Source organism: Ambystoma mexicanum, chromosome 2q, assembly GCF_040938575.1.
Source record: "Ambystoma mexicanum isolate Mex_15411 chromosome 2q, UKY_AmexF1_1, whole genome shotgun sequence".
Taxonomy (NCBI): domain Eukaryota; kingdom Metazoa; phylum Chordata; class Amphibia; order Caudata; family Ambystomatidae; genus Ambystoma; species Ambystoma mexicanum.
In genome coordinates this window covers 731,107,688-731,134,457 of record NC_090924.1, presented here as the reverse complement: position 1 = coordinate 731,134,457, position 26,770 = coordinate 731,107,688, and the positions used below count along the sequence as shown (strand labels likewise).

At 42.0% G+C, this 26,770-nt stretch overlaps 1 protein-coding gene across 6 annotated transcripts in view; it reads right to left on the bottom strand.

The window, feature by feature from the left end:
* The window catches only part of RBM33 (RNA binding motif protein 33), a 1,526,085-nt gene extending 1,504,284 nt beyond the window's left edge, over positions 1 to 21,801 (bottom strand). For 3 of the 6 annotated variants that reach the window (XR_011303311.1, XM_069647955.1, XM_069647953.1), the window contains exon 1: positions 21,619 to 21,801. Coding sequence is in view for 4 of the 6 variants with exons in the window: in XM_069647955.1 (XP_069504056.1) it covers positions 21,619 to 21,637 (19 nt within the window). In the remaining 2 variants the exon portion in view is untranslated. The remainder of the gene's footprint in view (positions 1 to 21,618) is intronic. The other 3 variants (XR_011303310.1, XM_069647952.1, XM_069647954.1) reach the window with 2 other exon arrangements.
* Positions 21,802 to 26,770: the final 4,969 nt, after the last annotated feature.

Here is a 26,770-nt window from a genome sequence, read left to right as displayed (position 1 = left end):
ACAAACTATATTAAACGAGCAGATAAAAGACCTGAGAGCCCACTGAAGCAAATTAATATAACGGTGGAGGGACACAGGAGTGTACCAAATGCCGAGACAAAAGGGGAGGAGTCCGTAAAATCTAGTAAGGACTCGTCCAAATGGAGTTGGCTAGCTGAAACCCTAAATAGACCCTATGAGCACTGACTCCAAAACACCAAATGTAGTATGGATAGGCTCGTGGAATACCTGATGGTTTGCCCATCTGTTTGGAGGCTCTGATGTTGACTTGACCAATTTAGATATCATCTGTCTGCTGAGACTATGGCTGCAAACACCTCCAAGTGCAGTAGGTTTTGAAATTGCCCTAAATCTGGCTATTAAACAGGAGAAGAGCAGACCCATGGCAGGATTAATAACAATGGTGAGATCACTTATAAATCTTCACATAAAGGAAACAAATCCTTCACCCTACTTACAGGTCTCTACCATTGAAATAGGATCAAGAAAAACAGACATGGCAAACGGATATATATTTTTAATATATACTGGCAACATGAAGCCACAGATGAATCTGACTTTCTGGATCAGATATGTGGAAATAGACTGTATTAAAGCTGCAGAAAAGGAGCCAGCTATCATCTTGTGTGGAGACTTAAATATGGAACTCCTACAAGCAAATACGATCAAACAGCAGAAAAGAGAATTATGATCCTTATGAAATAAAACAAGCTTGGGTTGAAGAAATGAGAGAGACCTAATCATGATGAATGGTAACATAAGAGGTGATATTCCCCCAAACCCAACATGGACCCAAGGCTTGGCCAAATCAATACTGGACTATATGAGTGTAAAGATTTCGAAATTAAAAGTGATAGTGACCTCCAAGAATGGTCATAACCTGGTAAAAATTAAGACAGATGGTCTAAATCCCCACCCAAAAGAGCTATGGAAAGTTCAGGTACGTGCAGCAGGTAGAAATCGGGTTAAAAAATAATCGATGGTGAGAAGATATTACCCCTAACACTATTACTCATTGACAGGGAAAATTCGGATCAGCTGGAGTCAATAGAGTATCCGGCACTGCTACAATGTTATGCAGAACATCAAGTAGGAATGAGTAAGATGGAATGAGTAAGATGGGGTTCAGGAAACATGTTTAATCACCAAATCGTCGCGTGAAAAAGAGAAGAGCAATAACACAACAGGTGCTTGATCCACAGAGAAATTGAGAATCAAAACAGAATAAAAAATGTGGCTACAACTGCACAACACTCTAATGCTCCAAAAAGACGCAGAGGAGATGAAGACTTTAGCTATGAGGAACATGAAATCCTTTTGGAATATCATCAATAATGCTGAAACACCGCAAGAAGCTATTCAAGCCTCACAAGTTTCAGAAGACAGTGGACGGAACATTACTCTGAGCTTTTTAAGAAGGAGGGCGATTTTGTTTATCGTGGTCACAAGGATGGGGGTCCGTGGGCCCTTGAAATTTCCAGAAGCGACATACTAGATAACACCAACAGATTGATGTTAAAACAGTATCCAGAGGAACGGGCAGGTCTATGTTACAACCTATTTAAAATCACCACAAGAGAAGGCAGGGTCCAAAGATCCTGGAAAACCGCAGTGATTGTACCAATATTTAAAAAAGGCTTATGATCTGAACCGAAGAACTTCAGACCGATAGCCCTATTGGATGTCATAGGAAAGCTCTTTGCAAGCCAGATACTGATCCAGCTAACAAACTGGATTAAAAGTGTAGCAGCCTTCGACATACGTCAAACAGGTTTCATTAAAGGGGTTGGTTGTCCACTGAATCTACTCTTGATTAACCTGATAAAGATGGATGTGATCAAAAATAAGATCCCGAAAATACGCAGCCTTTGTCAATTTGGCTCAAGCCTTCGACAGAGAACATCGTTGGGCAAAAATGGAAACAAAAAATGCCCAAAAGATCTAATTAAAACAATACAAGCACTTTACTCAGACACAGACATCAAGATTAGATTAAATCAAGAGGGTGCAACTACAATATAAACAACTAGAGGGGTTAAACAGGGGTGTCCTCTAGGAGCGACATTACCCACATCTGACAAAGAAATTGTATAGAGTTATGGATAAAGTAAGAGCATTTCCTGCAAAGATAAACTGTAACTCGCTGGACTATCTGCTACATGCAGATATTGTACTCCTAGACCAAACCCCTATTGGTCTTCAGCGCAAACTGACAGCCCTAAAAGAATACCTAGATGAAAATGGATTGATCATAAATGTTGCAAAAACAGAGAACCAAGTAGTACAAAACCTAATAGGATCAATGTCCAATGGCAAAAGATTTAACTGGACAATCGGTGGAGAAGCAATTAAATGCGTCAGACAAAGTCAATACCTAGGAGTGCTAATTAGCTCCCACATCAACGACGCTCCGTTGGTGCAAAAAGTCAAAAAGGTAATGTAAACTCTTGTCTGCCCAAGGAATGTTAATAAACAAAAAGGTATGGAAAGTTTTCTATGAAACCAGCACTGGAGTTCTACAGAGCTAAAGTGATACCATCACTGATCTTTGGAGTTGAGGCAATGTTGGGCTGCCCATATGAAACGTGGACATGGTGCAAAAATGCATACTGGAGCAAAATTCTACATCTTCCTAGAGGAACACCCGTCTCTTGTATGCGTTATGAATTGGGATTAACATCTATAAACGCAAGAGTGATGTGGAACACCTTGATCCTATATAGGAAATTGATAGGAGCTGATGATCTACCACAATTTCAAATATTAACTACTCTGGAAAATAAGAAGCAAGGCTCTATTCTTGAGCAATGGGAGACGTCATGGGAAAAGATTTTAACACAATTAAATCTCGATAAAGAGACACTAATTAGAAACCCAAACAAAATAAAAGTCAAACGTTGGGGATCAAGATTGGTGTGAAACCATAGATACAAGAAATAGTCAAAGCTGTATGAGGCAGGCAGCACTGGAATCTAGAGTGAGAGGTACTTTACCAAAATACCTAGACTTATTTCCCCTGTAGTAAAAAAAGAATCCTTATCAAGAAATTTCATCTAAATCATTTTAAAAACAAAGGAGATCTTGAATCTGCGGAATTGGCAAGAGGCTGTAGAAGAGCAATGTCGCTTCTGTAATGGATCGAGAGAGTCATTAAAGCATCTAACCCTGTACTGCAAAGTTCTTAAGGATCTACGAACACTACATTTGGGGAAATTAATAATGGAAACACCCTGCCTAACTGCAGAAGAGTGGTGGAGAGTGATGCACGAAGGCTCTGAGAAAAAACTGCTATATGCATTGACTTTTTTTTTTTAGAAGAGCTGAAAAAGAGACTGGAGTATGCAAATAACAAGGAGGGGGAGTAGTGAGGATAATGGAGCACAAAGTGGGAGACAAAGAATGGTCTGTGTTAAGTGAGAAATCAAGTCAAATGTGAATTTCTACTTACCTTGAGAACTTTGCACCTTCTCTGTTCAAATTACCTTAATTGTTTGTTTTGCTCCTTCCCTCTCCTTTTGTTCTTTCTATACTCTTGTCTCATTTGGAGGAACTGGTTTCCGTAATTTTTAAAGTTTGTAATGAACTATATAAAAATAAAAAAATAAAATAAAAAATGGCGTAGTGATGTGTGTGTAACTTCACCTCGAGTAACTAGCGATTGTGTATATCTTAGTTTCACACTGATAGTTGTCACAAAAATGCAACTAGAAACAAAAGTTGCAGTGCCAGTCAAGAGGGGAACCTAACAGTAGCTCTACGTCTAGATATCAATCAGCTATATTCAGCTGGTATAGCACTGTGCAAGAATCGGGGGTCTGCAGTGCCAGCACCTGAAAAAAAAGAATTCTGGCATTTATGCATGCGATTAATGAAACAAAGTAGTAATTTGACCTGTGCTTTGATGGAATGAGTCGTGGGTGAAACACGAGTATGCATCACGCTGTTTACCTATTGAGACAAGGGGGTCACGCAAAGGACATTGGGGTGACTGCGGCCAGTACAGCCTTTCAGCCCCAAGCGAGAATCCGCCTTTGGATCTCTGACAGTGACGAACGGAGGGGCTGCGAATAAATAAAAGGCAGATAAATACTAAAGTGAAAAATCATCGACCAATTGTGGTGTGGAGCAGCTCAAGAGTGGAGATTGGCATATCGGGATAAGATCAGATGGTGAGAGAGAAGAAGATTATCAAGTGCTGTTCGTGCTTAACTAAGCTTTAGATCTGGCAACCACCTACACTCTAAAAACGGGTATGCCTTCCAAGGTAGACACTAAAGTTGATTGCGTACTCCAATCAAAAATAACACTAACAGCGATAGCCCAAAAATACTAACAGCACAAACCCGTGCCCGTGCTGCCTCGATGGCGGCTGACATAAGAACTTTCTATGTAACAGATACTGTAAAAGATAATTTAAAAAAATACAGACCCAACACCGGCAGTGCTGATGGACTTAAAAGAGCAACAGGATATATCCAATGAAACTACAAGGAAACAACTCAAATGAGATGTTAATTGATTTAGTAACCCCTAGCTCTCCCAAAAGTCCTAGCAACCTGACTTTGGAGACTATGGAGCTGAACACCAACAAGGACCAATTAAACCTAACCAAGGAAGACGAAGACGACAAAAACAGACAGACAATTCAGGATCTAGATGATGGAACTAAACTTCGTACACTGAATTTGTAATTACGCTGGTTAATCAGACAAAAAGGAAAAGCAATAAAAGACACGGCCTTCTGGAAAGAATTATTGTGGAAGCAGACAGTCTCTGATATAAGTGGAAGACTACAGAGCCCAGTGGTAACAGTAGGAACTAACTTACTACAAACTCCACCACAAATAGAGAAATAATTAAAGAAAACACACATTCAAATCTATCCCAATCACCACTAATGTATGACCGGACTACACAAAGAAAGGCAGAAGGAAAAATAAGCTATACAAGCTCATAACCAAATAGCCCATAATCAATTGAACTTAGTAGAAGTGACGCTAGTGGCTATGAACTCTGCAATTACAGTACTCACAAAACTATGACGATTTAAAAAAAAAAATGATGATCAGAACAAGATGCTTAAAAAAACTAATAGACCAACAAACACTAAAACTAACAGAAGCTGCCTCGAGTAATAATTGTGGATTACAAATAAATGCGATGAGCGAGCAAACGCATACAAAAAAGAAAAAAAAAAGAAGATAAAATCAAATTCAATACCACACCACGATAGATCTAAACCATCAACATCAGTGATGTCACTAATCGGAATTGATGTCAGGCAAACCAAAGGAGAGGCAGAAAAAAAAATTATAAACTTTGAAATATTTAAGAAACCCAAAGACAAAGCAAAGAATATTGAGAAGAAGCTACAGCAAAAGAAATCAAAGAACATCAAATCTAGTGCAACACAAAGTATGTCGAGCTCTAGAAAATTTATTAAGGCGTTGACGAATTTGAGGAAAGACCAACCTGACAACATAACCTTACGAAAAAAATATAAAAAGGGTGAAACTTTAAAAAAAGAAAGAGGACAAAAAGGAATCTAGAAATAAACCGGAAGATGCAAGAGCCTCTGGAGGAAATCGAAATACAAAAAACAGCAGACAAATATGTCACAAGGAAAACAAGATGAAAGATGGACAAACAGAAGGCAAGGTCCAAGCCGAGATTGGCGAGCCATTTTTCACACTTGAACATGAAGAAACTAAATTGCAAAAACGGTGACTCAGTTCATGTCCGAGTCACAACACCGTCAACGAACTAGCAATATTGAAGAGAAACAACTAGATAGTTGGACGAACAAAACCTTGCAGTCTGGAGGTAATGATCAGCAAAGGAGCAATTACCATCTGAAAAAACTGATGGCCATCCCTGCTCAGGCAACAAAAAGAGATGGTAAAGCAGATATACAATGTCACAAAATCATAATGTGGTGTAGAATAGGAGAATTCCCCAGGCAGCCTTTAATAGGACTTTGATACTAAACATCTTTGGGGAGGTACCAGATTTAGAGGACTTAATATCATCGACTATCCACCAAGTAGCATTTGTAGATAACTGATCTTACCAAATTATACATCCAATCTGGTATTGTCTTCACTATTTGGTTAGCCAAACGTGAACTATACAAATTGGGGTTCAAGATATCTCTGGCTGACCAGGAGCAGGATATACAACAAAAGGAGAATACATATGTTACCAATAGCGATGAGGAAAGATTGCATTGTGGTGCGAAAAACTTACAACAGTTTAATACAATTGGTAACAACACAAGACCAAACATTAGAATACCAACAATACATACACAAGGGGCCAATCGACAACAGTCTGTAGTTAGGTCCAAGAATATAAATTGTACGCGTAATTGACTCCTTGCAGATGTTTAGCAATCAACAAATGGAAAAGATCAAATTATCACTTTATGCTGTTGGAACAACCGACGCCATAAGCATCTGATTAACTCTCTAAAAAGTGACTTGCAAAAAAGGGGCTCACGGAGCTTCCTGTGTGGAACAAGTTGATGGTGTGTAGTATATCGGACATAAGAGAAGAAAAGGCAGACTCATGGCTGGATTACTGGTTGCTGCAAACATTTCCACAGGTTGTAAAGTTGAGAAATGCGAACAACTGAAACGATTGCTTAATTGTGATCGCCAAGTGTGGGAGCTGTCTTGCTGCAAACTCTGTTCACAGGACTTGTGCAGCTACTGAATATTTCTGTCGTGGTGGATGTGGATTGTCTGAAACCGGTAGGCTTTAACAACTGAATTACATAAAACAGTGATATTGCTCAAGCAAATGAGCTCACGGAAACCCCTTGCTACAACCCTGATCCGTTTTTAGTTCTCTCGCACAGAGCAAGTCGCCCTGCCTCCACTCCAGGAACCAAATTAAAATTCACCGGACTTGCGCACACGCAATCGCTAAGTGTGGGAGCTGTCTAGCGAGATAGCAGTGAGGGGGGTCGGATACTCCACAAACAGGGCCGTGACTTGGCACAATCACACACTGAGGTAAAATGAATAGAGACCTTTCTATCTTGACATTTTGTAACAGTGCCTGCCCACTATTTGTATTCTTAGCTGCTGCCTGTTTTTTTTCCCTTTCCTTTATTTACTGAGTAAATTTCATTCTCTCGTCTCAGTGTTAAACCTAAGTAAGTAACAAAAATGTTTAAACTAACATCAGGAATGCCTAGTACAATTCAGGATGTAAATAATGCAAATGTTTTATTTAGCAAAAGAAAAACCCTTTTGAATACAGTGGCTAAAGAAAAGACATTTTCTAAACTACAGCGTAGGATTTCACTGACCACGGATATTCGTGTATTCTATCCCAACGATGAAAACCGGTTAACGTTTGCCACATTGAATGGAAAAAAGCATACTGGTACACCAGATTTGAGTGTGCATACAAACGAGGACCAAGTAATTGAAGGCTGATATGACTTTGCCTTTTGACAAGGAAATAACCCAATCATCCGGCGAAGTCACAAGATAGGAATTTAGAGTCAGTCTGCAATGTTGGTGATTTAAGTCCGTCACAATTAGCTGCGTCAAAGGCCGATATAGCATTTAGTTAATCTCCAAAATCACCAGTCATGTGTATAGTTCAGGCTCAACATAAACTCGGAAGCATATGACAATCTGACTATGGCTGGTGAAATTAAGAAACTATGAGTTTTATGAACACAAGCAATTCACAGGCCAGTGGTTCACATGAAGTGCAATACATATGCTCTAACACGGGTGACCGGATTCAATTTGATATTGACCCAAAACTAAACATCTCGCCCGATAAACACCTAGTCTAGACAAAAGAAATGCAGTGAAAGCCAGAGAGCCTGACTTATGCTCTCCAGTCCTATTTGACAAATCATTCTCCGGGGACTCTAATAAAATCGCTCTCTTTCGTAGCTCCAACTTCTAGAAGAACATTATTCAAGGAACCTAATACAGAACTACCTTTCTTTAAATGAGAACTAATGGACAATAACATACCGTCCAATCGTAACTCATTTCCAGAGGCCCCCCCGCCTTAAATAATACTTGGGAGCAATGAATACAGCTTTGTTTTCATTAGCAAAGCTGTATGAAACCCTGGGTGAGAAAGTAAACAAGCAAAATGATCCATTGATTATGTTAACATCAAAACTGAGAAATCAAACATACATGGCTCAAGTGCAAAAGACCATTATTGATTTAATGGAAATAGAGAGTATAAAGGTTGCCGTTAGACAGCGGAGTACAGAAGTCATTGATTCGAGGGTACAAACTGGACAACAAGCAGCCCCCTCAAGACTAGAAATGTCATGTCAGATCGAGAAAAATGAATTAGACACAAGCGAGTTGGATAAAAATGAGAGTGGCAAAGAGGTAACTCTGCCAACACAGGAGGGGGATAAGCAAAATGAAGTCATAATCGTATCACCTAAACAAACAGGTGATGTGTTGACTGAGGACAAAGTAAAAAAAAAAATCATTTACTATATTTGCAGGCTCATACCAGACACAGAAAGATGTGCGTCAAGGCACTTTTGAGGCTAAAGCTCCCGCACCTCAAAACAAAAAGTATAAAATGTAAAAAGAGAAAAACTCAATTAGCCAAGGAAGTACATAAGAATTGTCACATCAGTAGCCAAAAATAAGGCTCTCGAAAATAACATTAGTCAAGGGCTAACCATTTGTCAACCAGTTCCATATAAACTGCTAGATGATTTAGCAGCCTTATCTAAATCCGTGGTCAGCGCTTCAGGACCCAGCATACCACTGCAAACAGACGAGTAAAATTGAGTTGGCCAATGCACAAATTACTCACGCAAGGCAACCTGATCAAATAGGCAACCTAGATCCCATATATGCCTTAATACAAGAATTAAGAAATGAAATAAGAACAGTACAAAACATTAAATCAAGAAGAACCTAACTCCAAAATAAGTACAACCAATTCTCTAGGCATAGGCAATCTATTACCATTGCGATCAACGGTACCCCACATAGACCTCCTTTTAAAGGGTCCCGACATAGTGAGGAGAGGGTTACCAAATGATATACAGCAAGGCAACTGTAAAAACTATGATCCTGCTGAAAACAGAGCAGATGCTAACAACTCAGACCCCGTAGTAAACAACTATGATAAAGTCAAAAGCCCCGCGTCCGATAAACGGGATCTGCACAATAATTACCACTGCTTAATAATAAAATACAGACCCCATCCGCATCAGAACTATGATTTGAATCGTACAAGTATCTTAAACATATGCTGTGAAATTCCAACTCTTCAAGACTTATCAGCCGACATTAGCCTGGTAGAGTTCCTGCACGAGAAAAAGTTAGACATGGCTAGACTGTATATACAAACTGGCAAGCGAGAACCTTGTTATATAATCTACAGTTCATCTTGAGCCAAGACATACCAGCAAGCCAAGTGAAAAAGGCAACACAAGACACACCCAGAGCATGTATATATGGACAAGATATGAATAAGCAGGGTAGATCTAATCAGCAACAAACAGGACTACAATGGCAAGTGCGGAGCGGCCAGGGAAGCTCGTAACAAGAGGGTGGGGGGTAGGGGGGGGGGGGGAAGAGATCAAATAAGCTTAGTCTCCTGGAACACGAGAGGGCAGTCATTTTATCAATACTAAAAATAACATATTACAAGAATATGATTAGTGTTCCAGGAGACATGGCTACTTACCACACCCATATTGGACCTATATGACATACTAACAGTGCCCGCAATATAATCTAACCAGGGGCGACCCATGGCACGCTTACTTATGGCCTTTAAAAAGAGAAACATCTCCAGGTCTCTTCATATAAAACCCAGTCACCTTACTTCCAAGTGATAAAGGTTCAGAGAGGCCTCTCTGCTATTGCAATTGTAAATATATATTGGAGTAGGAAACAGCCATCGATGAATTCTTTAAACACTTAATCTCCATATTCGATAAGTTGTTGCTAGATCATAGCTTGCTTCATACTTATTATGGGAGAATCTGCATATATCACCGATTGGAAATAAAGACAGATCCGTAGAAGAGTATAGATGATCCAAGATCATGTCAGAAAGAGGGTACATTATGTTAAATGCTACATTACAAGAACACTCCGCCTCACAAATAACATGGCAAAGGGGTTCCCAACAAGCAGTGTTGGATTACATACATGCATATTCCTCTTTCATGAACAAGATGTCGCATGAACATCAAACCATCCATTATGAGTGACCACTTCCAAATATGTTTGACCTGGAATTGGTCCGGCCCTAAAGATGAGCATGAGATAAATCACCACATGGCCAGTTTGACGGCGAATAACGCACACAATCACTTTAAATGGTCAAATGCCAAACTCATTCAATATAATCAAGCACTAATACAACAAAATGAAACTTCAAAAGAAGATGGGCCTATGAGTTATGTACAGGCAATGCAAGTATACAAGACAAGAGGGTCACACACAAATCAGATTAGTCGTCAACATCAACATGGTTTTGATGTAGTAAAGGAGGGAAAAGCCCACCTGCGTAAAAATATACAAGCCTTGAAGCATATGCCATCTCACATCAAACAGCCAAAAAACAAACAACTGATGCAGGGTTACAAAAACGGGCATAAAGAGAGACGCAGTAATCAATAGCAGAAAAATGGCAAAGCTATGATAAAACAAATAGTGACAAAATCGTCAGGAGGTATATGGGCCCTCCTCAATAGTCATCTTCACCAAAATCAGCTCAAATCTCAAATAAATCCCATCGCAGAATCTGTTTGGCAATCACATTACAAGGAAACATACCAGTCTCCATTTTCTGAGTTTTCAATTAACATGAACATTACAGATCAGGCATATAAAATGGAGTTGGTCGAGAGCCACAGGCCCGGATGGGCTACATAATATCATACTCAAAAACAATCCCAAGGCCTATGGACACATTCTTCATACAATATACACAAATATTATGGTAACGGGACAAATTCCACTATCCTGGAAAAAGTCAATCATATTACCCATATTCAAGAAGGGCAATTGGATAGATCCCAAAGCTTACAGGCCGATAGCCCTTCTCGACTGTCACAGAAAAATGTTTGCACGGCTAGTATTGGCTGACTTCAACAAGTGGCTAGATGACAAACAACTAAGAGATCCATATCAGACGGGATTTATACAAGGATTAGGCACAACAATGAATCTCTTTATACTAAATTCCATCATACAACAAGAAAAAGAACGCAAGCAAGCGTTGTACGTGGCATTCGTTGATTTTAGGTCAGTGTTCGACCTTGTCCCCCAGAAATACTATACAAAAAATTACTAGATCAAAGATGTCCATGGTACATGCTAAAATGGATAGTGGAATTACATACAGCAACCACAATTCAAATAAGACTACGGAATGACGGTCTGCTATCCGCCCCAATTCGAACGGAGTGTGGGCTGAAACAGGGTTGCCTTTTAGCCTCTGCCCTGTTCAACTACTACATATCGGACGTGGGTCATTGGCTTTCTAATATACTCACTGATGCCCCAAGATTACAAGGGACAGCAATCAATTGGCTTTTGTATGCCAATGATATGCTTCTCATATCAAAAGCACTGAGTGGGCTAAGGAAATTACTAAAAGTTTTAGAAGAATATGCAGAGAAGAACTTGATTAGCATAAACACAAATAAGGCAAGTGATACAATTTGGCACTGCCATGCAAAAGAGCAAACACTATAAATGGCAGATTCAAAAGGTGGACATAGCAACTGATGTCTACATGGGTGTTCGTATAAATAACCATGCAGGTGATCTACCCTATGAGGAATACATTAAGACCAAACGTATCACAGCCTCATCACAAATGTCAATTATAAGATCAAAAGTTTGTAAATTCGCCATTGATTGTATATTATAGGCAGAAGTTTGTGCCCATGGTTCTGTATGGATCTGAGACAAAGCAATGTCAAACCTATGCTTACTGGACTAAAACAGAAAGCACATATTGGAAGAACACTATTTTGCTACCCATGCCAGAATCAATGTGCAGGATTAGGCACGAATTGGGACTCACATCTCTATATGCAATATACAAATGGCAAATGTGCATTTTATACAGGAAATGTAAGATGATTGAAAGCTCCAATGGTCTCTAAAAATGATCTCAAATCATCTTGAGAAGGCGGAAGATCGATTTATGTCCAATTGGCGTATTACTGTCCAAAGAATTCTGCACGGTGCGGGAATAACACTAAAATTACTAACAGAAAATCCGACACAGGCCAAAAAAAAACTATGGGCATATGATTGGATTCAGACCAGGGAAAGTTGCATGAAACTTCACAAATTTGCTCAAAATCCCTTTAATTTAAAATTACAAGGTACAGTCGAGCCTCATCTGCTACAAGCTGTGACACCTAGTCACAGTGCAGATTTCTTACGGTACAGATTATATATGGCCAACAAAGGAAATTCTGTACAAACGCAAAATGATATCGCAAGAGGAAAATTTTCACTTTTTCATGAAAATGTGAGAAACGACAAAACATTTACTAGTTGAATGTGATGACTTAATGCACCTAAGAGTAAAATACTTTCACCAGCACTTTGAAGAGCACATATGCCTAACTGAAGTTCAGTTGTGGTCCGAGTTGTTCCATACTCACAGGAAATCTCTTAAACTATCTAAATTGTTCAAAATTAAAAGATAAAAAATGACATAAGAAAGGTACAGATGGTCAATGTATCTTAAATCAGTCGTATGAATTACGGCAGGCGCATTGTGACATTGATATTGTGACATTGTTAATGAACACATGTTCAATGTGCAATCAAGAGGTAAAGAACAAATTAGATATCCTTAAGAATGATGTGATATTAAAAAAAAAAAATTGGTTGTACATATATGTTCTGTTAAATGTAACATAAATGTGCCATTATTGTTGCAAAGGAAAACTTTGTCAATGTTTATATATTGTATGTTGAAAGGTCAGAATTATTCTTTTGACCATATCAGCATTAAATAAATAAAACTGAACAAATATGAAAATACAGATCTATGACAGGACGATAGCTATACTGAATATCTATTGGAATCATCAAACCATTCAGACCAAATGTTTTTTTGAAACCATGGTGAAATTATTGGATATGATTGTTTAGAACCGCCTATCTCTGCAATAAGTATTGCTGGCAACCTAAATATACATTGTTTAAATACTAAAAAGAAGAGCCAAACAGTCTAAACTCGGCGATGGATGGCACTAATGGAAAGTAGGCTGCTAGTTATGCTAAACGAACAACTGAGTCCGATGTTCCACCGAAAGCAACCTGGAAGAGACACAACCAAAAGGGGCATTATAGATTACATCTATGTGGACAGAAATCTATTACCGCTTGTAGAAACTTTTTGTGGGTGTGCCTGCAGTTAAATTCTATATGCAAAAAACAGGGTGGATCATTTTATATGGATCAGATACCGAAGCACCTATTAAGGAACTTCATTGGGCCAAAATAGAAAGCTCTTATTGGAAAACCAGAAGTGCCTGAAAGTGCCTGTTTTCGCCTGACACTCCCTGTGGTTGAGAAGGACTGTGCAAAGAAAAGTTCCTGTGACGCATACTTGAGGTGTGTGCTCAGCACTCAGCAGTTTCAACGATGCTGTGGTTGCTACGAGCGTCATCTAGCTCTGCCCACCGGGCCTCGTCATCAAGGCTTCCCTTCTTGCATTCAAGCCACTGGAGTGCCCGAAAGTGCCTGTTCTCGCACGATGCAATATATTCTGACATAGATGCAATGGTTGCAGTATTATTTTGGTATGAACTGACGTCCTTCTGAAAGGTGTTACCATACGGTTAGTGTCGGCGTCCATGACATATTACATTATTTTGTCGTTCTTGCCGCTGTGCGGCCAACACTGTCATGTTACTCAAGTGAAACAAGACTAGTGCCTCACTTCCTTGAGCATAAAAACCCATCCCTAAAACTCCAACCTTGCCTGCCGCCGTAATATGGCGCATATCTGTCATAAATACCTGTTCATTATTGGACTTCATCTCGGACTTGTAACCTCATCACTGCGGCTTTGCCGTGGCTTGCAGGAGATTCCTGCTAGTGTTCCCCCTTACCTAATTTCATTTGTGCCTGCTTTTTTTATTTTTCCTCAGTGCGCGCAGGTAAGGGATGAGAGGTGAGTATTCAATGACACACATGTTTATGTTGTTGAGAGTACTCGAGTACATAATAGCGTTTCCCTTATGTTCTGTGTGATATATATTACATAGTGTTCAAATGCCCACTTGTTGGCAAACAATTGCAAATACTTTGTAAAATATACTGTCAGCCACGATTTTACTGTGAACTCAATAATGGAATTTACATTGAGGAATGAGAAACGCCTCCGCGACCATCCAAAAAAAGCATCTGGTACTAAATTGCCTGCTTCACACGACGATTCCAATCATACTCTTCTTAACGGCCAAAGAGCTCTACTGTCAGTCTCTGTGCAGGAGGAGGTGTCCTTAGTAGCAAAGGTCACATCTATTTCAGCTCAAACTCAAATGTCTGAGATGCTGGTAGAGGCTCAATTGAATCTACCTTTTTCTTTAAAAACAGCCAATTATTCTGCAATAAAATTCAAGGCGACTGCAACAGGGGTAATAAAGAACACTCATAATTTGAATAAGGATTCAAATGATGTTACATTTGCGCCTATCTCCGACACCTCTATTTTAGCACGAGGCATAATGGCAGCTTTAGAGCGACGCATAAGCCTTCACTTGGGCCATCGACTCCTGCCACATCCTCATGTGCATTCTGTGAACAGGTGCATTTTCATCCCACGCCTTTACCTCTTCCTTCTTTTCCAGTTTTACATGTTACCAGTACTAAGTTTACCTCATCATTTCTTCCTTCCCGCAAGTCTGTAAGTTCACCTTCAAAGGAACTTTTTGCACAACAGGACCTACCTTCATTGAACAATCCAGGGCTTGAATCACCCTCTAAACACATTAATTGTGATCACCCTCTGATCACAACTCAGCCCACTCACCTATTTCCGCTATACCTCAAGAGGGAGATTCTTCGCATCCACTGGAGCTTCATAATTTTCCGGTGTTTACTAGAATCCTCAATCTTTTGGATAAATGACATGAATATACACATCATATGCTTAAAGAATTGAGAGACATTACTACATTGAACACAAAAGAGCTTTACAAATTGGAGGGCTTTATTCTTGCGCAGGAAGCATGCCATAAATTCCATTTAACATGTTCAGAAAGAGCAGCTGCCATTGTAAGCAAAAACTTGCCTCCAATGCTTCCTCGTGTAGTATTGCTTGCTAAAAAGACACTCAAACCTGTGATGATCTTTTATTGGCAAATGGGATTCCGACTTCATTTGCCAATAAAATATCCCAAAACAATTACGCAGGAGGAACAATGCCCTTACCACCTCCCATAGACTTCTCAGTGGTTGCTAAACTGCAACATGAGACTATTGCAAGTGGAACAAATTTTGTTCAATGCAAAGCTAGTCCCCCCAGCTTGTTCTTCTATTCATCAGCTGGTTCATATAGCGCCTCAAGATGTTGATTCGCCAGATAGTCCATCTGCTATTACAGACATTTTAGATCAATATGGTGCAGCCCCCGTGTTAAATTTTGAGCTGCCAGAAATTGAAAATTCGACTTCAAATGTTCACTATACTTCACGTAGAACCAAGAAAGCTTACCAAAAAGCTCTAAAAAAGACAGAGCGAAAAATAATAAAGTGTCTATTAAAGAACCAAATGTTGCTCCCCTTCCAATCGTTCGAAAAATGTACATTCTTCGAAAGCCTGTCCTGACAAAATTGGTCTATCTAGAACTGAAGACCATCATTTAAATCTCAGTCAACTTAACGAAGAAAGTAAAAAGGCACTACAAATTAAACCTCAACAAGGAGTGCAGGCTGGTGCTTATGTTAATAGTTCCACTTCTTCACATTTGACAAATCATACTGCTGTGGCTGAGGTTGAGTCAGAAAAGAATTGTCCTCCTACTGTGATGCCCCTGAACCTAGTTCAAGTGGCATCCACCACTTATATATGAGTACTTATTTTCCCTTTGTAGAGAACAAAAAACAAAAAAACCTCGCCGTCGACGCACAAAACTTCAGCTATTGAGACTAACTTAGGGACCATTCAACCTGCCCCTATGTTTATGCAGGCAGTTATTCACTCATCCTCATCTTCTGATGCTACTGAACATGCTGGTTTCTCAACCATTTATTAACTCCAGCTCTTCCATTACAGCACTCCAATGTAATGTGAATTCCAATGCCAATATAGCCATTCGCGATCCTCCCAAAAGGACCTTATGCAATGATTGCACAAGCCTATGATATAGCCAAAGTTGAGAATTCTGCTTCGATAACATCTTCCTCCGGTCATACATAATGACACACTTATCTTTTCAAGAAATTCCGTGTGAAATGCAAACTACCATTGGATGGATTAGCAACTCACAACTTAATGGTTGCGCATGTATAAATCAAGCCTATTTAATGAACTCCCTTTACAAAATTCCATCTTTGCGCAATCTTATTTCTCAAGATGTTGAGTGGATCAGGCTTGCAAATATTAACAATTGTATGCTATGTAAAGTACAATCACCAATCATATCAAAACTACTTTGGGAGTTAAAATCAGATTTGGCTCTATTGGGGCTTGAATTTGAGGCATTTTCTTCTCTTGAAACAGCTTGGTCATTCCTGGAATTGTAACCCCCAATTGCAATCACCCGTCCTATTGAAACTGAATCATCATCTTCTAATTGGAATGACAACTCCCAGATTCTGGCACAATTGGCCTCCCTTACAACTACACTCAATGATTTAATAGGGATCATACCCTTCACAAAAACAGCAGTGCCAAACACATTAGCCACAACTTCCTGACAATGGAATGAATTATGTACTCAGTCTTGGAATTGTTATGGGCTAAAAAAACCTTAAGAAACTGTTCTCTTCTATTGCGGCTCAGACCGTTCCTGCCATTTTTTTTTATCCAGGAAACCATGTGTACTAATGTTATTCAGTTTGATGGTTTCACTTCTTTTTCTAGTCCAGCAATTTAAAAGAGCGTTGGCCGTCCTTCAGGAGGCGTAGCAATTCTTCTCAACAATAACCTGCGCTTTACTATAAATCACACCTCCTGTTTTTCTTGGTTCCTTTTGGTTGATTTGAATCTCTTCACTCCACTTCCCAAAAATCGTATACTTCTCTCTTTACTTGAATCCTACCACTTTGTCTATTGAGTCTGTGATTAACATACTCAATAACACCTTTCTTGAACTCTTGACAAGTAATCCACAAGCGGTAATTTTGATATGAGGCAATTTCAATGACCTTCTTTATTCATTACCATGTGCAGATCTTTTTCCTCAAGTGTCCACGCACAATAAGCGCTCTTTATCTAATGGCATGATATGGTCCCGTTTCTTCAAAGACCGGGACCTGCATGCAATCCCTCCTAAATCGGTTGTGCCATTTCACACATGGAAGAGAGGTTTCTGCATCTTTCACTATTGATTTTATAGTAGCCTCAAGAAATGTATCAGGCATATTATCACAGATTGATACTCACCCCCTTATGCTTAGTGATCACCTTCTGATTAGAACAATCATGACGTTATCTGTTAAGAAATTTTCTTCATTATCAAATCTAGCCCTAGTCCAAACTGACGCGCAACGCTCTCAATCCATTGGAATGCCTCAACATGCAGACGTTTAACTTTTCTTGTCAAACGCGATCTATGGCCTTACTCTCATGAGGACAGCTGTCTATCTGAACAAATTCTTACATGGAATCTCAATATGATCCAGACTCATCGTGTTTCTTTAGCCCTATGACCTAAACCTTCTCTGTCTGCTGGTGATACCTGTATACCTTTTTCTGCTACTATTGCAAATTTAAAAACGAAGAAAAACCTTGAAATAGAAAACAAAAAAAAAGGATTCCATCACTCAACAATGAGACATTTTGCTGCTAAGAAATCTTTGTTACAAAAGTACAAAAATGAAGTAAAAGGATTACGCTTTCTTGCATCTCTCGATGCCAATCAAAAAATGGTTCGAAACATATGCAACGGTAATGCTAGAGACATCTGGGAGGATTTTACGTACAGCAAATGGAGGGGGAACATGCCTCTCTGGACTCTGCCATCAATGGCACTACTTGGTTTGCCTTCTTTGAGCAGAAATACTCTTTACCTTCTATGTTTTCCGCATACGAGATTCTTCATTTAACTCCCCATACTCTCCTTATATGTCCCTGGTCACAAGATGACATGGTTATCGCCATCACTAAGCTTAAAACCATCAAAATGTGCGTGGCCTGAAGGTCTCCCGCCATGTGTGATCAAAGATGACCCCTTATTTTGGGCAAATATTTTTCTAAGGCTCTATCAATCTATCTTAAAACCAAATAAATTTCAAGATCATGGTTAACTTCCATCATTATACCCCTTCACAAGAAGGGTCCATTGAATGATTCCCTTAACTTTCGCCCTATCGCCCTTATCAATGTAGCAGCTTAAGTGTTTGCTCTTTTGATCCTTTACAAGGTAGACACTTATGACTGAGTATTCCATCCTCAGCAAAGCACAAATTGGTTTTCGCAAATCCCTGGGGACTCAATTAAATGCAACAATCTTGGCCCATCTGACAGCTTCTTTGCATTCTCCTACTTGTGGGCACATTTACATAGCCTCTTTGGACCTTTCGTCTGCCTTCGATAGTGTGATCAGAGGAAGACTATGGCAAAAAATGCTAGACTATCAATTTCCTCCATATTTGGTTGCAATTATAGCTTTACTTCATCATAATACTAATTTTAAAGTTTGGATTTCAAGAGAGGGTCTTTTGCCTGAAGATATCCCAACTTTGATTGGTGTCAAACAGGGGTGTAACCTCAATGCGTATTGTTTGTTGTTGTAAAGGTGCATAAGCACCAAAAAAAGAATACAATTTATTTTTAAAAAAATACTTAAAAACGGACAAAATCATTACCTATGGCGATGCTACAATACGAACTGGGCATTCCCTCCCTGTTTGGGATATATAAATGGAAATTTTGCTCCCTATACAGGACATTTTTGGAAAACGGATCAAAGCAATCTGTATTGACTGTACTATCAGAATTCATGAAGAATAGGAACCAACCGTTCCCACAAAAGCGGAGGGAGTTTGCCAAAGCAGCCCTACAAGAGGTAGACATATCCGAAGATCTTCTGAAACAGAACCCCTGCCATGCAAAAACAAAAAAAAAGTACCAGCAAGACTGGATTGTGACCAGGACAGGAGCTAAAAGATACAAATCAGGTTACAGGGAGCTTTTTCCGGAGAAAAAGGTGAAAACAATGGAAGGATATCTAACAAAGTTTCGTTGTCCGAGGTATAGACAAGTTTTTCTACATTTTCACTTAAATTTGCACAATACCAGATAAGTCTAGTTAAGGTGAAAACAAATCGCAACTGGGGAACAGTTTTGCAGATTTAAGTGTGATATATATCAACCAGAAACTTTGCAACACTTACTAACGGAATGTCCAAAACTAAGACTGGAGGAAACAACACTTCAAACATTTATTCAGAGAGGATAGAATATTAACATTGGGAAACATGTGGAGACAGATCCCCCACACAAGAAGAGTGAAGGTCCAAATAGCAGTTATGACATTTTTACTTTCCCTGGACCTTGATAATTGGAAGGGGACTGGTCAGTCTAAAAACGAATGTGTTTGTAAACTTGTAATGAGTAGGGGTCATCTAAATTGTAGGATTGATTTGAGATAAGGATGTGAAATTGCTTTTATGTAGATAAACAATTAGAAAAGAAATGTTGTAAAGGTTTTAACAAAACAGAAAATAAAAATAAGAATACACATAATCCTTGAACAGCTGACCTAGGCTCACAGGGCTGACATGTTTGATAACAAATTGATGTGGCTGTAATACGTATAAGAAATACCATCTACCATACCATAACTCAAGTATGGCTTATATTTAAAGGATGCATCTGCCATCAGGACTGTACACTCAAATATAGGATTTTGTTACAGGGGCGCATGTCTTACAAGCAGCGCCTATGGTGCAGAGACTTGGCTGTCACTGCAACTGTCAAATGGGCACCTGTAACCTCTGAACCTGCTCTGTGCCAGTGTTAAGAGTTGGAGCGGCAGGTCAGGACACAGGTACTATGCTTTTGACATGGAGCTTATGAAAGAGAAATCTGACAGCAGTTTTCCCTTTCATAGATGGAATTACCTGCATCATTTTAATAATAATTCTACACCCTTGCCAAATGGCACTCATTCACAAGGGGCATGTCAAGCGTTGTAATGGGCAGGACTGTTCCAGTTCTGAGGCCACAATAAATATCTCTTAATGAAAAATACCTTCCTTTTGAAGTTAAACTGGGAAAATTGTTAGGGCTAGCCCTCAAGTGTGAAGTGTTTTATTTTGGTGACTTGCATGCAGGTCATCTCAGTACCTTTAATTGTGACAGTAAAGACAACAAAAAAAATCCAAAAGCTAAAACTGACCCGCCTTCTCGCTCAATGCATACTTGAGAGCTCTGCGTAAGGATAACTGAAGTACACATCTGATTGTTTCAAATGAATTGTATGTATTCCCAATTTTTGTCTGTTATGGTTTATAATAAAACCTTTCACAATTTATAAAATACATAATTAGTGAGACATTTGATAAATTGAATTTATAAACCAGTTTTCATTAAGAGAATGTATAAATATATGTCAATCATCAAATACTTTATCATAATTGTAAAATACCAATTACAAATGCAATCACTGGAATAAATAAGGTTAACGTTGTATCCTCAAAGTATTTAATATGTAGCAACGGCATGGTAAAACACGGTCTGTTGACGAGGACTTTGCAGGATTCTTTTACAGAACCACGACAGGTGGTTGTATACGATCCAGTGTTATGTTTCTTTAGAGCTGATATTGTTGTTCACATTCTCAGCATTGTATAATAAAGTGCAAAAGCGACAAGGTCCGACAAAGCAAAGAAAAAAACAGTGAACGGGCTATGCTGACAAAATATGACCATCTGAAAGCTCTGAGAATGATGTGTTAATTGTCCCCTCAAAACATTCATTTTCTAAACCAACACAATTTCAAAACAAATAGGACGACTAGATAGACAAACCTATCACAACCCAATAAGTCAAAACGACCAGGGGTTATCCCTGATCAAAAGTGGCCGACTCATTTATTTTGTGGGCGGAGCTTCTAGTCCAGGTTTTACATTAAGCAAAATGTTGTACAGAGACCGGGGAACACCCAGTCCGACTCCTTAGCATTGACAGTTCCTGTCCAAGCAAGCAACTTCCAGTAGAAGTGATCGCTCCTTATGTACTCCTAGATCACAGCCGAACACATCTATCATGCAAAGCCCAATTGTTCTGCACGACCCTCTTGAACGAATACTGCCCGCCTGACCCCATGGACAACCCTCCCTGTCAATTTGCTGATACCCATATCCTCTACCCAGACCAATGAGCACCATGGGCCTGCGCCATTCAGTTCTTTGCGCCGCAGTACATCTCTAAAACGTCAGCCTACCTCCGACAGCAGTGGCCATGGCGCCGGGCAGCGCTCAGACTCCGCGATGGCGGGGGTCCCTCTGGACGTCGGCTCCTCGCCTTATCCTTAGACCGAAGTTTGCCGGGTCCCTGTTCTCCACAACAGCAAAACAAAAAACACACAACATGGCCGCCAGCCCATTCTCGGGATGCATGCTGGGAGCTTGGGATAACCCCGGCCAGGCGGGGCAAGAAGGATTACAAGCGGAGTGTGTGAACTAGGAACAAAGAAGAAGGACTAGTTGAACATGTGAACATGGCGGCCACGTTGAAAAGGAGCATTCAACTATTATTAAACTCGAATTTACTTGTCAGACGCCAAATGCGTTTCATTTTTAAACAACTGAAGATTTGTGCCATATGCAAAAAAACAAGATATGTCACATATTGGCATGCTTGTCTAGCCCACAATTATGGACAGTAGGCTACTACTTTTAGGTAGCCTTACCGGTTATATGACTTTTATTCTGCTGCTCCAGAGAACCCAATAGCATCAAATGAAATATCCATGAACACTTTTCAACTTGAACTACTTTTCCCATGAACTTCAGTGTAGTAATCTAATGCCTAGATTACTTATTAGTAATCTTAATTAGTCCTAGATCTCACAGGACTTGTGAGGCCCAACCTGCACTGACTGGAACCCTTTTGCAATTAAGATTGCTGTCCCTCATGGGTCCTAACGACACCTCCCCACTTCCCTATGTCATGTCCCTTCACAAATGCTCCATAGCTCTCAACTCACACGCTTTGTAAAGGGCTGACTCACCCACCAAGCCTCCTGCATGCCCATTCATTCCAATGGGCGTCTCACCCGCCAAAAACAAAATCGGGTGATTTCACTCGCCTTTGCGACACAAATGGTTGAGAGCTATGAATCCTCACTGGCACGGGTAGGAGAGGATGATTGCCGCGTACAAAACACCCGAACACTGGTGTTCAGTGTCCCACTCGCACTGCCCACTTGCGGCGCAGATGCGTGTTTTATGAAATCTCACCCCTCCCCTTGCTCACATCACATGGGACAGGCTCCCCCACCCATCACGTGTTGTCCGGAAAGGTACAACACCACATTCTTCCAAAACCTGCATTAACAAAACAATAGTGTAGTCACTCCACAATTCGGTGATACGGGGCACGGCAGGGTCTTTGACATGTCCATCGCCATGGCACTTCCTCCCGGTGGTACACCCCATTGAGTACATGCCCTCGCAGTCGGGATGATCGTTGGGGCTGTTCCCTCACTGCATAGCGAGACCCTCGCCCTCTCTCGGGGAGGCTAGTTTCTTCACCTTGTGGGGCACCAGGACTGGGGGGTTGCCGTCAGAGTATCCTCCATGTTAGCAATTTCTTCTTTTGACTCTTCCTCTCGATGGGCTGGCGTGTCATCACTCCTTGGGGTTTCGGCCACACTCTCCCTCCACATCGTCGGAGGTACCTTGCGAAAGTGGGATATTTTTCTGGTGACCACCTCTCATCCGTGGGTCACCGTCACTATGCTGTGGTCAGTATCCACAACTGTCCAGGGGTGTGACTTGTACAACATTGTCATTTTCTTGGGTGGAGACCGCATACATGCCAACATTCTGAGCCACCTTGGAGGGAGATTTCATGAGACAATTTGGGAGAAATTAATTTCCCCATAGGAATGCATTGGGGCTATAATTATTTTAGGTGGAAGAACGTGAAAAATAGCAATATTTTGAAATATTTTTCATTTCAAAACTGGGAGTCTCCCGCCTAAATTGGGAGGGTTGGCATGTCTGAGACCGATTCTTTACTTGTACAGTGTCTCCTGTTTGGACCGCCAGGTGTTGTGCCTGGCAGGCACGGCTCTCCTTCTCATTGTGCTGCCTCTGGGTTCTCTCCACTTGCTCCACGTCCATCTATGGCACCACCCAATTCGAGTGGAGGGGAAGTTCAGTCTGAATTGGCACCCCAAACATCAGCGCCGTGGGGCTGATGCACGTAGCAGTGTGAGGTGTCTGCCAGTATGGCTGTAGGAAGCAGTATACTGCTGGTTGCCACAGCTACTGTTGATCCTTGGGCGATTCGTATTGCTTTGTTTAGTGATCCCATGAACCTTTCAGCATCTCCATTGGCTTGTGGCCAGCATGGGGTGATTGTGTGGTGACATATGTTAAGGTTCTCTAGAAAGTTGGGGCGTGGCTTGGAAGCCATGTGAGAGGACGCGCTCTTGGAAGAGCTCCCGGAGATCCTACACTCATCCTGTGCAAAAGTGCATAAGCACTAACTCCTAGAAGCCAGAAACATGGGCACCCGTCCATGAATGTAAGCTGCACGGCTGCTGACAAGCTGGAACCTTCGTAAGCCCGGCAACAGCAGATAGATGTGACCGAAGTCCCCGGAGTCGCGGCCCTGACTGAGCGAAAATGGCGGCCATGCCGAACAAAGGAGGAGACACATACAGGATGACGGAGGCACCCTCGAAGTGATCGGCGGTTGCGTGGGCTGTGTGGCGGGCGATGCGCCTCTGGGAGAATATCGGCGCGTCTCTGTGGGCACCGATTATTCAGCACGGGCTCGGGAGATGGTCAGAGGCGGTCAGCGGCTGGCACTAGGACCCGCCCGGGCTGGCAGGCGAAACGGACCTCGCGACTTGAGCACCGAAGCGCCGTATGCATGTCACGCAGAAGCTCCGGGGCGAAGGGCTCACATATTGACGTTGCTGGCTGAGTTGTGCGCTTTGCAGCGCTGGCCTTTTGGGTAGCTGGCAGCCAACAGGAGACGCTCGAACTACGGCTGGTCCCCTGCACCACGCTGCGCCGCAGAGATACATTGTTGCGGGTAGCTGACTTAACGCCCGCGTGTCCCGACACGCGATCAACGCTCCCACTATTGTGGGAAAGGAGGGCAGGAAGCCGCATTGATGCATTGTTGCGGGCAGCTGATCACACCCCTGCGAGTCTAGACACGCAATCAGCGCCCTCGCTACAGTGGGAAAGGAGGGCAGGAGAGCCCTGCATACTGGCAGGAGACGAAGAACTGAGCAGGGCAACACCACTGTAGGGGGTATAACAGTGAAATAAGAGACTTTGGGGGCACTTGCATACTTTGAATGTATGGTTGGGTGCTGCGCAACACGACATAAGAGACTGTGCCCCAGGACAAGGCGCTGAGTCCGGTAAAGCGGCTGGCGCAGACCATTGCGGTGCACTTTTGAGCGCAATTAAGGGGCACACTAAGTGGTACCTGCACAACCCTGAACATACCGGGGGCGTTACCAGAGGTACAAATCCAACAGTGTCACGCGGGACTTGGCGGTGATCCGAATTGGCGACTCAGCCAGTGAACTGCGGCGGGAGCCCAGGAGTCCTCTGGTGGGGGGCCCGGATGAGTGGTGGAAGAGGCTGCTGCAGAGGGACATTTGAGGCGTGAGGAAGAACACGCTCCATTGCGGGCAGAAAGTAGGCCTCTCTCCCCCTTGGTAGTGGTAAAGTGGGAGTGGCGGACCCACGGCATACAGTGGCTGCGGGATGTCGAGTAAGCCCCTCAGACAGAGAGTGAAGCAGCCTACGTTGGACGAGTTCACCAGGACACCGACGGGCCCAGAGAGTGCTCGGAGCAAGGAAAAGCCACCCGCAGGCGGCATGGCCGCCGCTAGTCCAAATCAGGATGTGTTAGCTGCAATCGCTGAACTGAAAGCGGATTTGAAAGCCGCTTGGGAGGCCAAGCTTGAAATAGCGGTGGCGGACCTGAAAACAGTGCTCGACCTCAAAGTGGGAGAAGTTCGGGAGGAGGTGAATCTACTTCGACAGGACGTAAGGACCCTGTCGGAGCGCACAGAGAGCCTGGAGAAAGAGGGGAGTGCGAACACTGCGGATTGCGCCTCACACAAGGCCGACCTGCATGTCTTGGCGCAGAGAGTGCGCAACTTGGAGAATAGAGCTGAAGAGGCAGAAGGGCGCGCCCGGAGAAACAACATCCGTATTGTGGGCATCTCGGAAGGATTGGAGGGCCGTAACCCCACGGAGTTCATCGAGAATATGTTGCTCCAAGAGATCACCGGGGGTGTGCTGTCGCAGGGATTTGCAGTGGAGCGAGCACATAGGGCATTGGCTAGGAGGCCTCCACCGGGCAGTCCGCCCAGGCCAATGATAGCCAAGATCCTTAATTACCGAGTCCCGGAGAGGATTTTGGAGCATTTTCGTAAAGGGGGAACCATCAAGAGAGGGGAGGCAACTATAACGGCCTACCCAGACTACACCATGATGGTGCAGAGGAGTCGGATGAACTTCGGGGTGGTTAAGAGAAGACTGAGAGAGGTGGGGAAGAAATATATGCTCCTTTATACGGCCAAATTGAAGGTGTTTCACAACAACAGATCCTTGTTTTTTGAGACGCCTGAGGAAGCCATGGGGTGGCTGGACATGCAGGGTAGCCCCCAGGAGCCGGATGTCCAAGCGGAAGAAAGTGGAAAAAGAGATAAGTGATCAACGATGGGAGAGGGTGCGGCTAGAGACTATGGGACCTGACTATAGTGATTGTTACGGCCTAAGAAAGTCGGGCCCGGAACTGGATGGTTAATGCACTGTTTGCACTGTAATTGTTGTTTTATGAAGGAGCCTTTCAGGGCTAGTCCATACACCCCCGTTTAGTGTTTTTTAGTTAAGTGGCCGTTAGGGCGACTTTACCCTACTGGGCTCTGTGCGTATCAGCCAGAACTAGATGTGGGGGGGCCTGAGATCCAGGGATGGAGCTGGGCAACAGTTGGGGAGGGAGTTGTGGGGGGGAGGGACGGGAGGGGGGAGAGGAGGGGGAGGGACAGTTGGGGTGTATATAGTGTTGGGAAGTTTGAGTTTGATCGCGAGCCCTATGGGAGTATTTTTGACGAGATATCTGGACAGCATGGATGAGCGGGGGTGGTTGTGGGAGACAGAGCAGGATACCAATGAACTATGGGGGAGCTTAAATTACTGACATGGAACGTCAGGGGGCTTAATAGTTATCTGAAACGAAACAAAGTCATGCTATACTTGAGAAGACAGAAGATAGACATCGCATTATTACAAGAAACGCATTTGACCCGGGATAAACTATAGCTGGTGAAGAAAAAGTGGAGAGGAACGGTGGTGGGATCCACGTACTCAGCTTATGCTAGGGGTGTGCTG